The sequence below is a fragment of the Heliconius melpomene genome, chromosome 5, assembly GCF_056956725.1.
Source record: "Heliconius melpomene rosina isolate 202511_hmr_F chromosome 5, ASM5695672v1, whole genome shotgun sequence".
NCBI lineage: Eukaryota > Metazoa > Arthropoda > Insecta > Lepidoptera > Nymphalidae > Heliconius > Heliconius melpomene.
This window is the reverse complement of record NC_140393.1, coordinates 3763178-3778689: the sequence shown is the minus strand read 5'-3', so window position 1 is coordinate 3778689 and position 15512 is coordinate 3763178. Positions and strand designations below refer to the sequence as shown.

The following is a 15512-nucleotide window of genomic DNA, read 5'->3' as shown; positions in this document are numbered from 1 at the left end:
GAAGTACGGTCTTGCCAACAAAATGATTTTTTAAAATAATAAAAGTACAAATGGCGAAGAAATCGAGGAACATATATAAATAGGTAATATCGCGTATAAAAATATGTCTATATCGGACAAAAAGAAACTCCTTCTTTTTGGAAGTCGGTAAACTGTTAAAGATATATAACATGTTTAGATAAATTTATTATTTTTTATTTTAAATTTGTCCTTTTGTTAACCAGAGTTTGTGACATTGTACCAAGTGTAAGCTCTCCCCTATAATAAATATAATGTCCTATTTTATACAATTGATAAATAAACATAATAAATAATAGTACAATTAATTATATTTGTGATAATGTTTACATAATTTGTTTAAATTAATATTTTAATTAAGTACAACATCTAAGTATATTTAATTATTCACAATTTTTTTTAATAATGCTATTTAAGCGTTTTTGAATAATTACAATAGAAATTAGAAATAATTATTTGAACATTTAATTTAATTATTTTTTTTGTTTTATTTTTGTAGTTACTTGTGTGCTGTTGCTTCTTACTCATGTTAACGATTATTGTTTACTCTTAAGTGTCATTGACCTCATGATATAATTATATATATCATGTTAATAAAATTTAAGTCATAAAATTACGAGGTTATTAGAAAAAATGTCATCAAAGTTACAAGTATTTTTACATTTTCAATATTTTTTTTTTGTGGGACATAGTCTTTATTTTAATCCTTAAATGGCTTCCCATAATTGGATATCTGCAAGGAGTATTCTAGAACGGACATGACAAAAGAAAAATATTATAATTTTTTCATGAGAATTCGTCTTTTAAAATATGAAATATACGCTAAAACCAAAATGTTATATTTAACCAAATTAAAAGATTGAATTATGTTATTTATATAAGTACCTAAAGCTGAAATGTAATACAAATCAAAGTAATTGAATTAATTTATTATAATTTAATTCAATTACTTTAGTTTGTCAAATCTGTGTTGAGTTCTGCCATTAACAAGCAATATCTCCAGAAAGAGGGGAACGGAGTGTCTTCCCTCTGCCTACCCTGCTGTGTGCGGGATACAGCGTGAAGTTGAAGTAATAGTATTTTAACTGCCTCTAATATTGAAAAAGTTATATGAAAAAAAAAACTCAGTGTTAATAGGTTATTTAAACATTAAGTACGTCGTCAAGGTGGACTTCATTTGTCAACTTAAGGCAAATGTAAATTAAATCTTAATTTATAGGTAGTAAAATTGAAATTGCAATTTTATAATTATCTGTAGGTACATTACTGTGTATATAATGTCCATATGCTATGAGTAATCAACGTTAACATCACAATTATAATTTATTCTATCTAAAAATATAGTTAGTATAAAAAATATATACTTTTAGAATAAAAAAATGGCTGTTTATCTTTTTTATTATAATAATTTATTATGCACTTAAAATGTTAATAGCTCGTTTGTTATATTCATCAAGGTAAACAAATATTGCACTTTGCAAGGTATATAAATAGTAAATAAACAGTTTTTTCAATGTAATATTTATTTATAATTTTAGATTCACATATATTTTTTATTGTTTTTTTTAATTAAGGTGATATAACAAAATGAAACTAATATAGTGTAAGTTTATTTAATATTTTTACAAGTAATATACTCCAAAGTCCAATTTTGTATTTACCTTACAGATTAATATTAGAAACTTATGTGATATACTTTTAAGCATATATATTTTTACAATCAATAAGTTACAAGTGAATAATAAATTAGCTTCACTAGGACCTAGTGTTAAGACACACCGTTTCCCATGTTCACAATCTACATAGGCACACTTTTATATGTACGAGTATGTCTAATTTCTTTTAATTTTTATGTACATATATATAGTTACTACAACTATAGCTAAATTGAATTGAATAGCTAGTTGAAAACAAAGAAATTTTGGATGAAAGCCTAAGCCAAAAGTAATTCATAATATCTTTGATATCTGAGTGATGTACGAGCAAATTCTCTCTTTGCTTCTCCGCCTAGGTAGAGCATAATATGTAAGAGAAGAAAATAAAACAAGAAAAATATTGTAAAAAATCGTTATTTTATTATATATTATTACTGACAACGATCTATGAGACTTGCATTTAAATTATAGCTTGTTAAATACATAAGTAAGTAATATCCTAGTAAATTGACTATTAAGACGACTAATCCTCATACATGATAACTTGTTTCAATGGCTGCTTACAGCTATAATAAACGGCTTAACTTTAATATTGATTCAAATATTAAAATTACATTAATGTCATTAATTCGTATATAAACTAATTATTTATTAAATGTAGGCGAAACTCTATATAAAATATAAGTAAGTCATCTTTACATATATATTAATTAAATTAAATTAACTTTTCATAATAAATTTAAAATAAATTGTTTTTAAAATATTTCTAGATATAAACTATTTTAAATATGTTGTTCTTTCAATAACATATAAGTATTGAATTTAGAAGCTATCGTCTAAACCATATTATCTATAACTGGAACCTGATCGGTTACGAAAGCGCGTGTTTCGCAACAAGCGGTGTTACAACCATGGCGAAGAATGCCATAGTGAAGTCGGAGAACGAGCTAGCACCATTGGTATTGCATCTCTCTCCCTCACATTCGTAGCAGCTTAACAAAGTTACTATATCCTCATGATGTCTGTGAGCTTGTCGTATATCTTCACAAGATCCTCGTTCTGAAGCACAGCCTCTTATGTACCAAGGTGTGTTCATATCTAAAATAAAAGATTGATTTTTTAATGCTAGTCTAAATTAATTTAATAACTTACTACTTTTTTAAAGAGACCGCGTTCCTATTAGGACACATCCGTTCCCCGTTTCCCGTCGAATTACTGAGGCAATGCGTGTTGAGTAGCTGAACTCAACGCTATACTTTGCCTTATTACCGAGGGTATCGAACCCATAATTGTCTCCGACCTCGTATGTTGTAATATATTACTTGCATTACAAAAAAAACTGTCTTATAGAGGCCGTCATGACGCAGCGGCACAAAGAATGTGAATATAACGCGACGGTTGTGGTTTCAATCCCCACTTGAGTATATGAAATATTTATTTAAATTTATATTTATTTTTTGTTCGTTGCCGTGTCGAGGCAAAAGCGCGGCGTTGAGCCTCGAAAAATTCGGCGGAAAATTGGGGACGGAGTGTATTAACACTAGGTTTCCTCTGCCTATCCTGCTGTGAGCGGGAAAAAGCGTGAAGCTGAAAAGAAAAGGTTTCATTATACTTACGTTTATATTGCTCAGAATACACCACGCACCGTCGTCTTTTATTCTCGTCTATGTTATAGGGACATATTTTTGAGAATGTATCAGATGTAACTTCAGGGCAGTTGGTACAAGCATAGCACTCTATGACTTCTAGAGGTGGTGGAGTCGATGGTTGGTCGTAAATGGGTTTAAGACCTGGACCTAAGTTCATAGGCACAAACCTGTCGGGCTTCCTACTGCCTTGATCCATATCGGTATCAGCATTGTCGTTATCATGTAGACTTTCTAGACTAGCAAGATCTTTTACTCCCATGTGAATTTCATCTCTTACTGAAATATAATATTAAGATATTGAAATTCTGTATTCATATTTGAATTTGAACCTAAAAAGAACATTCAATGCTCTACTAAGCTATAGGCTTAATTCCCACTACAAATTCGAAAAGTAATATCAATGAAAATAGCAAAGAAAAGCGATACCTGTGTCCACGACTTTCAAAAATCCAAAAAAAATACATCCCAGCGCCAGCAGCACAGCTATCTTCGCCATCTCGACCACCTATAACTTAGTAAGGCTAGTTTACATAAATATTTTCATTTATTTATACCTTATGTTATCATTATCATCAAGAAATACGACATGCCCAGTGAACCTTACTAATACGCTATTGTTAATACAAGCGAATCGCCTTTGCTTAGTCAATTGTTATGTTCAAATTTAAATTAACTAAGGATTATTTCAATTAACTTTATTTTTTTATTATAAAGTACGGTCAGTATGGTCAGGGCAATCGTGGTGCAGAGACACCAGCCCAGCGTGTGAGTGTGACTGTAAACGAGGATATGGGTGAGATTCCCACTCGAGGAAATAATTAAATTATAATTAAATATTTTCATTCACAATATCTCCAGAACGAAAGGAAAATGAGGAACGGAGTACCTTAACACTAGGTTCCCTCTGCCTACCGTGTTAATATTAAAGTAAGTAATTTTAACATACCTACGTTGTATATCATAGATTTTGAGGCTGTTAACTCGAAATACCTTTTTAAGAAATTAATCGATGTTAATATCGATTCCATGTGAAAAATTATGATAAAGAAACGTTAATGACTAATTTAGTTCAAGAATGCATTTGTTTTCAAAGCCATATATTCTTTCAAAACAATTTTGGTAGAATCTGATTCTATATAATTCTATAGCCCGTATACTTTTACGTCAAACAGAGTTTGGGGAGCGTTTATGAAAATCAAAATCAAGAAGTTTTATCAAAATAATAATAAAAAAAACTACGCTTTAAAGAACCGCCTTGAAAAGCTAAAGAAAAAGAAAAGTGAAAACGTGGAACGCGATGTTCGTGGGTTCAATCCCCACTCGGTAGAACGAATTATTATTTAATAATTTCTTCATTCTGGCACCAAAGCAAAAGCCCGGCGTTCAGTTCCGCCACTCAACACGCAATGCCTCGAAAACTTCGGCGATAAGTGGAGAACAGAGTGTCTCAACGTTAGTCCATCAACGTACCCTGCTATATACGAGTACTACAAAAAAATCAGGTTCACGCTGTATCCCTGCTTGCTGATTTTTTTATACTTTTTATGTAAACTTAAATACCTTTGGTACTTTTAATTTTCTGGTATGTTAAAACATGAACGTCGTGGTGAAGGAGCAGAAGCATCTGACTGTGAACTCGGCGGTGGTGGATTCGATTCTTACTCGGGGTAATAACATTAACACTCAACAACGGGATGTGCGTGAAGCAAAAATAAAATAATAAATATACATATTTGTAACTAGCGGACGCGCGCAGCTTCGCTTGCCTATCTAGGGGTGAATTCTAATAAACCGCGAAACATGTGTTCAGTGAAATATTTTTAAAAGTTTCATTTCAAATATTATAAAAATCGGTGGGGATTTAAAGATTTTTCCATACCAACTTTCAAACCCTTATTTGCACCCTTAGTGGAAGAATTCTAGAAAACCATGAAACACGTATTCAATTAAATACTTTTAAAAAAAATCTAAATTTAAAATTTTACAAAAATCGGTGCCGATTTAAATTTTTTTCCATACAAACTTTTAACCCCTATTTCACCCCTTTAAGGTTAAAATTTTTCAAAATCCCTTCTTAGTGGATGTCCAGATTACGAAAGTAAACATCTGTCCAAATTTCACGTTTCTACGCACAGCGGTTACGGCTGTGCGTGCGTCTTACCTCAGTCAGTGAGGACAAGTCCTTTTATATATATAGATAATATTATTAATCGATTTGCTATCTTCTAAAAACTAAATTAAAATAATAATAATTTTTGGATGTTATTCTTTATTTATTAAAAAAAAACTGTTTATTTCACAAAAATAAATCAAGAAAGAAGATAAACAACAAATAAACTCAGAACATTATAATTTCAACTTTTAATAACGTGTCAGGTACATGCATCGCAATGTAAATATATAATTTGGTGTCTGTATGTTGCTCTACATCTCATAATATATTATACTTATTTCATACTTATTCTTATTTAATAATTAAATATATTCAACAAGCAAAATCAACAACAGTCGTATTGGACGGCTTAATCAAGGCCATAGTATCTGTTAATACATATTTATCAAGAAGCCTGATTTGGCACTGAAAATTTTCACAACAGCGCAGGATATAAGGTGCCTTCTGGCTTAACAGCCAGGTTCCAAATACTCTATATTTTATATTAACTTTACTTTAATTACTCATACAATACTGGCTCTAATAGCTTTTAGCAATTGGATGTTCCATAGAAAAATGTTTTAGTTATTTCATTTATATTCTGCAAAAGTATGAAGCGTGGTCAACAAGGCCAAGGGGACCGTTGTTTATTTTTGTTTGTTTATATTATTGTTTGTATAAGTATGAGATAAGTGCAGCCACGAGGGCCAGGGGTAGAGAAACTTGAAGGGAACCAGCTCCGTTACAGCCATCCTTGTCACAGACTGCGCAAGATTTGATCTGCTTGCTCGGGTCTGCTGGAGATTGCTTCAAGTTTTCTAGAAGACGACAGGATTCACTCAGGTTAGAGGGATTGGCGTCCAAGCAGGTGCGGACAGTGGCGCCATTTTCTGGAAAAAAAGATTTATTGTAATTATTATTATTATTATATATTTTAACATCACTGAATATTCAAAAATATTATAAACTGGTCCGTACTATCATGATTAGTCAATTTACTAAATCAAAAATAAAAATCTTTGGCGGGCCTCAAACCCACGATCTCCATCCAGCAGTTCTATCTGAACTAGAGGGATATTAAAGCAGTTCCATCAACAGGTTATTAAAATGAGTCAAATGTTATCTTAAGCTCTTTGGCTATTTATTATGATTCATTGATGATGCTGCTATTAAATTTACATTAATTATGAATCTGTAAATAAAAAAGGAACAGTCGTGGCCACAAAGTGTGACGGTAAACGAGACTGGTTGTGGGTTCGATCTCCACTCGAGGAAATTAAATATTTATTTTAATTTATATTTTCATTTTCGCTCTGGTGTCGAGGTAGAGCGCGTCGTTGAGTTCCGCCACTCAACAGAAAAATGAGACATCTTAACGAATAGTGGGGAATGGTATCTTAGCACTAGGTCCTCTCTGTATATATTTTTTGAAAACGACATAAAGATACTAACGCATAACAATCTTGTGACAGTAGCGTGGTGCTCCCGCAACACCGTCTACGAGTTCACGTGGAAGGACCTCCCTCAAGTAGTTGCGGTTGTAATTGATGGAATCCTGACTTATGCAGTCCTGAAAAATACAAAAAAATATAAATTTAATTTCATTTATTTGTATTTAAATATTCAAATATTTTTCTCTATGTATTTAACTTATGTATAGATAGATATGTAACTTCATGCTTTTCACGCATAGCTGGATAGAAAAAAATGCCTTCGTGGTGGAAGGCAATCTCCGTATTCTGCCCCTTCTCCGTATTCATCATGCATAGCATGATGAATACGAAGAAGAGGCATAGGCACGCATAGGCGTGAAAGGAATTTTCTTCGAATGTTGTGAAAGTGTAGGTACATAGCGAAAAAAAAACAGATTTTCCCTTCACGCTGACAATATTTGCTTATTAATTTAATATATCTACAACGTAATAATGTAATATATCTATAACTATAATTTAATATATTTATAACATAGCTGTGCAAATAGATATTATACTTACAATTAATTTGTCCTTAGCGGCGAAAGGGTCTTTGCAGTTGGGATCAGATTGAGAGTTGCATTGATAGCATTTAAGGCACGAACCTGAAATAAAAAGAAAATTTAAAATTAAAAAAATATTAATAGCATCCCATTTATTTTATTGATTTAAATAATACCACCAAAAATTATATACATAGGCGTGATTTAATTCACAAGAATAAACATCGATAAATTAAGTTTAAATTTTAGTAGGCTTAGGCTCTATAAGTAGAATATGACTAGAAACAAATCTACGCAAGAATGTGTAAATACTTCTTCTAATATGAATTATCGAATAAACAACACAATTTTAGTAGAAACATCTGTTCTAGTATTAATAAACATGATTTAAAAGCTCACAAGCCAGAATCTTTGATCGGCACGTTTCTTAAACACTTCATCACGATAGGAGCTCTAATTTGCATATTTTAAAGGGTTTTTTTACTTGGATTGTAAATCCCAGATACTATTTCGAGTTTTTCTCCTTGTAACCTGTCGGGCACTGGGCATCATCACGGCAAGTTCTTGGGATGATAAGAAGTTTCTTCCCATTGTTTTAAGTTTAATTTTAACTCATCATCAGTTTATCAGTCAAAAAAATTTTGCCCGAGGCCAAAGGAGGGTTGCCACTCGTGGAAACATACCTACTGGTAGTACTGGTAAGGGAAATATATAGGTACTCAAAGCGTGGCGTTAAGTTCCGCCACTCAATACACAATGCCTCCAGAAAAACAAAATTAAATCTATCTAGACATTTCTTGACATGAAATTTTCTATACAATATGAATACTGACTAAATATCGGCCAAAAAAAGAATTCTTATACTGTTCTACTATAAATCGTAAATGAGAAATAGGTCAACATAATAAATGTGTTTTCTTGTTCTTCGTAATTTAGTGTTCATTGTTAAGAAACTAGATTTTTTTGTAAGCAATATTAGTTATTACTTTGGAACACGATAGGCGACAGAGACGTATAAGGACTTGAGCAATTTAGATAATGCTTGTGACTTCCATTGCATGTATAGACTTAGTGCCTTTTAAAGAAAAACCAAGGTTTTTTAACACGCTGTAGCCTGAACATATCAGGGTCAGATAATCAGGTTCCCATCCGTTAACCTAGTGTTAAGACTTCATTCCCGTTAAGGCAGTTCCGGTCTCCACTTTCTACTGAATTCTGGAGAATTTCATTTCCTAGCGTAGGATAGTACCCACAGCTTATGTTCATGATGGGTATGGGTTTTTCATTTCACTGATAATATTCTTGACCTTTGGATGTCATTCAGTATATTAGTATTAGATGTAATGTAAACATATAAATTCTAGGGAGTATAATCGAGGTTAGGTCCCAGAATATTCTCTTCGTGAATTTAGTGCCAGACTTGGATAATATGCCTTTGTAAAATCTATAGGCTTACGTATAAACTTATTCCAATCTCCATTTTTATTTTATGTAAGAATTAAATTGGAACTTTATTTGATGAAACTATTTTTGTTTTATTATTTTGACGTTTCGTATATGTACTACCTTTTTTATTTTATATATTGTCGATGAGTATTGTCGAAAGAACTAAAGAAAAACCTACGGACCTGATCTAAATATCTAAGCTGTCTGACTTAATTCGCTTAGTAAGTATTTGGAGATACTATAAAAGAATCATAGATATATTGATTAAAGATAATGAAAATTTATTCTTTTGTGATGTTTATAAAGAAGAAGTATTGAAATTCTCGAAAGCAAATATGAAAAAAATTACCACTAGGTTACCACAGTCGTAAATAAGATCGTTTACCAAGTGTACACTAACAGAATTGAGGCCAGGGTGGCGCAGGGGCACAAAGACGAGTGAGTAACTGTAACCGCGACAGGTTGGGGGTTCGATTCCCACTCGGGGAGATGAAATATTTAATATTTTCATTTCCTCCTTTCCTTCTGGTGCTGAGGCAAAGCGCGGCGTTGAATTCCGACATTTTACACGCAATGCCTCCAGAATACGGCAAAAGACAGCGCGACCCTAAAAAAGGGCAGTAAATTGTGTTATACATAGATTTCATTTATATTTCAATATTAAATGAACTTACAAAAACAACCAGAAATATTATTATAACCTCCAAATTTTCCCCCATTGCATACAAAGTGGATATAATAAACAAACAAACAAATGTAATCATTTGAGATTTTCCTAAACATAAACACAGGCGTGATGCAAATAGCATACCGGCCTTCAGCCAGCCAGTACAGAATGGGCGACGTGAACCGGTTCCGTACACCGTAGTTAGACACGTACCTCATAACGTATGTATAAGACATTCTCATTGTGTCACCGATGATGTCAGCCATCCATTTTTATATTTAGGCCATGATCGAGCTGCTTCGACAGATTGGTGATTTAAAAGCTATGTAGACTTATATAAGGTGAAGAATGTGTTGTTTCTATTGTTAATCATCCATTTTATATGAAAAAATCGTAATATTATTTTTTATTTCAATATTTATTAGGTAGCTACTGCTAAATACATGTGTACAGGCACACCGTATATTCTTAAATTAATAATGAAAACTGAAAAGTATTTTTTTGGTACAAAATCGATTCTAAAATAATAAAACTTAAGAATTCTTAACGTATAACTGATGCTGTAACTTCAAACACTTCCATTGCTAAGGTTGGATGAATACCTTATATTTACAACGTATTTTATAGTTAGTTTTTTTTACTTCACTCTGTATCCAGCACACAGTAGAATAGGCAGAGGGATCCTAGTGTTGAAACATTCCGCCCCCCACTTTCCCCCGAATTCTGAACGCATTGCGTGTTGAGTGGCGGAACTTAACGCCGAAAGCCTCGAATTCAGAGCAAAGAAAAGAAAATATAGTCATTGAATTACGCTATGTAAAGAACCCCAACAATGGAATTTTATTTTGAATATTACTAATGAACAAGACTGGTTTCCTTCTTCAACAATACATTTTACCATTTTTAAGCTTTTTATTAGATGACCCTAAGTCGTTTAATGGAACAGAAGCCTCATATAATGGTCATATTTAATCCAAACCCGCAATCAGTTTAAGATACGAGGTAAAAATTTACTAAACATTATTTTTTTCTCCGCCTTTGGCAAGGACCCAAGAGCGAGGACATTAACTTTATCACCAAAAGCGTAATAAGTTATAAAAATATTTTTTCACATTTTTTTTTTTAAATAATTTATGTTAGAATTATGGTAATCATTTGGAATGGTTTTACATATAGGTATATACAGATTTTAAAGAATATATTATACTAGCGGACGCGCGCAGCTTCGCTTGCGTATTTAGGGGTGAATTCTAAAAAACCACGAAACATGTGTTCAATGAAATATTTTTAAAAGTCTTAATTTAAAATTTTATAAAAATCGGTGGCGATTTAAAGATTTTTCCATACAAACTGTCAACCCCTTATTTGCACCCTTAGGGGGTGAATTCTAGAAAACCATAAAACACATGTTCAATTAAATATTTTTAAGAGTCTAAATTTAAAATTTTATAACAATCGGTGGCGTTTTAAAGATTTTTCCATACAAACTTTCAACCCCTTATTTGCACCTTTAGGGGGAGAATTCTAGAAAACGATGAAACACGTGTTCAATTAAATACTTTTAAAAATCTAAATTTCAAATTTTATAGAAATCGGTGCTGATTTAATTTTTTTTCCATACAAACTTTCAACCCCTATGTCGCCCCTTTAGGGTTGAAATTTTTCAAAATCCCTTCTTAGTGGATGTCCAGATTACGAAAGTAAACATCTGTCCAAATTTAACGTTTCTACGCACAGCGGTTACGGCTGTGCGTGCGTCTTACCTCAGTCAGTGAGGACAAGTCCTTTTATATATATAGATTATTTAAGCTTGTTACTGTAACACAACGGTTGTGGGTTCGATTTCCATTTGAAGGAATAGAATTATTATTTATTAATGTTTTTATTTTCTTCGGTCTGGTACCAAGGAAAGACATAGCGTTAATTCCCGCCACTCATTACTGCCTATAAAATATATATAAATATATATGCCTTGAAAATTCGACAGAAAGTGGGTAACGGAGTGTTAACACTAAGATCTCCAATTACAAATTACAAAATGCTAAATAAAAAGAAGACAGCAAGTTTTAATATTGTATGACATTACATAGTGTTTTTATTAAACGTACGATATTTGTTCTTACAACCACTCACTATATTTTCTTTACAAATTATCAACATTAGAACAATAATTATAAATAAATAAAGATATAACTTATTCGAAGATGCTTATTATTAATGTCGTTTAGAAGTTTTATCTAGAAATATTTATTATTACTACAATAAACCTAGCAGTCACAAGAAGCTAATTATATGAGTCATTCTTAGAACGTAACTTGGCTTGTTACATGGGTGTGCAAATCAAATGGAAAATTAGGTCCGCTACAATCAACAATTGGTGACTAATACGACGAAAAACATGCCTTTTTTTCTTTTTTTTCAGCTTCACGCTGTATCCCGCATGTAGCAGAGTAGGCAGAGGTAGCCTAGTGTTAAGGCACTCCGCGTTCGCGCAATTCGCGTGTTTAATGGCGGAACTTTGCTCACTTTGCCTCGATACCATTAAATAATGTTTATAGTTCTTATTATTATCGTTATTTCATTTTCTCGTACCATTTTGAAGCAATCCTAATGACGTTTATTATCAAAGGCCAAGGCACTTACAGTCGCTTCTGAGATGAGAAGGTAATAACAGTATACCAAAACCAACTAACTCCACCACAATCGACATGACCGACGACCACCAACGGCCAGAAGGAACGAAGAATATGAGAATTTAACATGCAGATAAATTCTCATTAAAGAATCAAATCTACAAGCAAAACGCAAGAACAAGAAAAGCTTCGACGACAAACGTCTCTAGAAGTAACTAAAAAAAAAATTCACTAGGTTCCCAGGTTCCCTTTGCCTACTAAAAAAAGTTTATAGTAATAAGTACGAAAGCTGAAGACGACAGAATCCTATTAATCTAGATAAGCATTATATAGAAAAAAAATTGATATACATTGCGTGAGCTAGTGTTGCGCAGTCGTTAAAAGTCTGGAAGCTGGCCAAGATCTGAAGCACAAACATGCGTAAGATGCTGGAGCTGGTTTTTTCTGATAATATATGTATCCATTCCTTATATATTTTAACATAAATATATAAGGAATTGGGAATTTTATTTGGTCCTACTTTATATATGTATTTTTCCTGTTTTTGTCCAGGTATAATTAGGACCTATGAACATCTTTAATATTCGTATACTTAATTTGCTATACTATTATTATATATGTAAATTGATTCTTAGCATACATACGAGTATTGAAGAAATTGGAAAATTTATTTGTTTTTCCATATAGTGACTTCTCCTGTCTTTGCCCAAGCTATTGTATCATCATGAAACTTGGAAGATTAGATGACAATACAAAATTATGGTACCATCGATAAACAGAAAAACAGACAAAAATTAAAAAAATCATTGTTTTGGATTCTATTAGGTTAATAAAGGTTCCCAATCGATTCTTGCTTGTTTGCAATCGAGCTTGTGCTTATAATATTCGTTCGCTGATGTGCTTTGATATAAAAGGGTATATTTAGTTTTTAAACTGTCCACGCATTTCAGCACGGTAGGCTGAGCGAGCCTTGTGTAGACACTCCGCCCCCGACAATACTAGGGGCATTGCGTGAGTGAGTGGTGGAACTAAACGCCGCGCTTTGCCTCGACATTAGAGGGAAAGAAATGAAAATATTTCCTTCCTCAAATTAATATTTAATTTTAATTATAGTTTATTTAAATATGTAGAAATATGATTAAGTTTCTCTTAATTTCTGACACAGTAAACGACATCTAGAAATTACCTCCAGGAAATCGTATTTGCAGACATCAAAAAGTTTCGCGTTTAAAATTTTATTATTCTCAATCCATCTTTCTGAGCAATTTTATGGTATATTTAATAATATTTTAATTTCATTGTTTTCCTTAATATAAATTTCTACTAAAATTGTTTAAATAACAGTATTATTTTATTAATTATTTAATTTGGATTCGATGATTGTAACATATTAGATAAAAAAAAAACACTATGGGTACTGTAAAAAGCTTGTGATTATTAATGTGACAGGTTCTGGGTTCGATTCTCAGTAAAGGAAATTAAATATTTGATATTTCAACAATTAAATACTTTAAATGTTTAGTCCAGTTCTTTTATCTAAATATTGAAACTTATAGGTAAGTTTATGACTCATCCGTCCTTGTATATAAGGAAAACAAAACAAAGTAATTTTAACTATTCATGAGCGTCGTATAAGAGAAAACGTGATTGCCTATTATTTTTTACGACAGTGAAACCATTAATTATTAAGGTACTTATTTATCGAAGAAAAAAAAGAAAATTAAGAAAATCTGCAGTTTTATCAAGACGTTTCAATTTAAAACTTATTGAAAACATATTATTAAGAAATAATGCGTAAAATAGATGTTTATTGCAAACCGTAGACCGGTTAAAACAAATACACAAGTTAATATATCTAATAACTAAACTTAAAATAACTATAATAAAAGTTAGTTAAAAGTAAGGCGGGAAACGTACCAATCTCGAACACCGCCAGTAGGGTGGCCAGAGTCAAAGCAGTAACACTTCGGGCCATTTTAACGAATATATATTCGAATATTTAAATTAAATATAAGGAATAATATAATATACGGGTAAACTCTCGCGGCGTACGAACGAGACTGAAACGTCGACCCACTCGCCGACAGCGCGTCGCCTACGGACGCATTTACACGGATCGTAGGGTATACCGGCGTCGATTCATATAGGGATAATCCTAATTCTTGTATGTAATTACATATATATTATTATGTGTAATTTAGATGATAAATCATTATTTGTAAAGTTTATATGACGTGTACATAAGGTTAATAAAAAAATTATAGAGCTTTTCTAAGTTTATAGCATAAAAAATAATCACCTTCACGCTGTATCCCGCAAGTAGCAGGGTAGGCAGACAGAGCCTAGTGTTGAAACACTCTGTCCCTCACTTTTCACCAAATTTCCTAGAGTGGGAAAAGAATCAATAACCTGTCGCGTTTACAGTCATACATCTGTACTCCATCGCCACGACAGGTTTTTTTAAAAGAAATATGATGTCATAAATGCCAAAATGAATCGTAGTTTTGATGACTAAAGTTCTTAACAGTTTTTAAAGACACTTTATATACTCTTAAAATTTTAATCAGCTGCCTTAATTGACAATTATGTTCAACGAGCTGTGGTTCTATGTTGGAACGATTGAATTTAATATGTAGAAATAGAAATTAATTATTTTTTTCGAAAAAAATGGTTCATCTACTTTTCTCCTAGTCATAATAAACTACCACACACAAAAGTCAGGAATAAGAGTATGTCAGGGTTTTGGACATATCCGGCTAAATTTAAAATTATCTTACATTGTATGGTATAAGTAAGTAGTGTAGGTTCAAATATCGTTAAATCAATTAACGATAATATTTTAATAATAACATTTTTCATTATACGTTAATGATAGTTATTTGGTAATTCCCAGTTTCCTTCTGGTATGAGTTTTTAAAATATTTTGTTTCAGCTTCCCGCTGTATTTCGCACATGGCAAGGTAAGTTAGTAGGAGCAGAGTACCTGGGAACCTATTTTTAACACTTCGTCCCCCTCTTTTGAATTTTTCGAGGCATTGCGTGATGAATGGTGGAACTTATAATTAAGCCTTATTGGCCCATATATGTTTATAATATACGACTAATATTTAGGTTATGATACGAAAACGTATAAGAAAAGTAACAGTATTACGAATTATCGAAAAACTTTTCTTCTTTCCCCGAGATGACGATGTTTGTATCACGTAAATTTTTATTAGCGCACTAAAAGTACATAGTAGTTTATATTTATAATATTTGTTGTTTACTTTATATACTTTGTTGTGAATATATGTTTCACCTTATCTGAAAGTTATTTT

At 32.0% G+C, this 15512-nt stretch overlaps 2 protein-coding genes across 2 annotated transcripts; both read right to left on the bottom strand.

The window, feature by feature from the left end:
- Window positions 1-2432: 2432 nt before the first annotated feature.
- On the bottom strand, window positions 2433-4584 carry LOC146538931 (uncharacterized). Its single transcript, XM_085185798.1, has 3 exons — window positions 3749-4584; window positions 3290-3598; window positions 2433-2771 (listed from the first exon to the last, which is right to left on the bottom strand). Exons 1-3 carry the CDS (start codon window positions 3816-3818, stop codon window positions 2545-2547), a joined length of 606 nt encoding a protein of 201 aa, XP_085041924.1. The 5' UTR covers window positions 3819-4584; the 3' UTR covers window positions 2433-2544.
- Window positions 4585-5574: 990 nt separating this feature from the next.
- Window positions 5575-14271, bottom strand: atilla (glycosylphosphatidylinositol-anchored protein atilla). Its single transcript, XM_085185511.1, has 4 exons — window positions 14113-14271; window positions 7469-7551; window positions 6927-7044; window positions 5575-6364 (listed from the first exon to the last, which is right to left on the bottom strand). Exons 1-4 carry the CDS (start codon window positions 14168-14170, stop codon window positions 6141-6143), a joined length of 483 nt encoding a protein of 160 aa, XP_085041637.1. The 5' UTR covers window positions 14171-14271; the 3' UTR covers window positions 5575-6140.
- Between the last annotated feature and the right edge of the window lie 1241 nt (window positions 14272-15512).

Bases quoted from the DNA above. Each gene is read 5' to 3' on its own strand.
- atilla (XM_085185511.1), bottom strand. From the start codon at position 14,170: ATGGCCCGAAGTGTTACTGCTTTGACTCTGGCCACCCTACTGGCGGTG. The intron at 7,552-14,112 runs GTACGTTTCCCG...TTTTTATTTCAG, and splicing joins ACTGGCGGTGTTCGAGATTG to GTTCGTGCCTTAAATGCTAT. The intron at 6,365-6,926 runs GTTAGTATCTTT...CTTTTTTTCCAG, and splicing joins CTGTCACAAGATTGTTATGC to AAAATGGCGCCACTGTCCGC.
- LOC146538931 (XM_085185798.1), bottom strand. From the start codon at position 3,818: ATGGCGAAGATAGCTGTGCTGCTGGCGCTGGGATGTATTTTTTTTGGA. The intron at 3,599-3,748 runs GTATCGCTTTTC...ATTATATTTCAG, and splicing joins TTTGAAAGTCGTGGACACAG to TAAGAGATGAAATTCACATG. The intron at 2,772-3,289 runs GTAAGTATAATG...CTTTTATTTTAG, and splicing joins GTATTCTGAGCAATATAAAC to ATATGAACACACCTTGGTAC.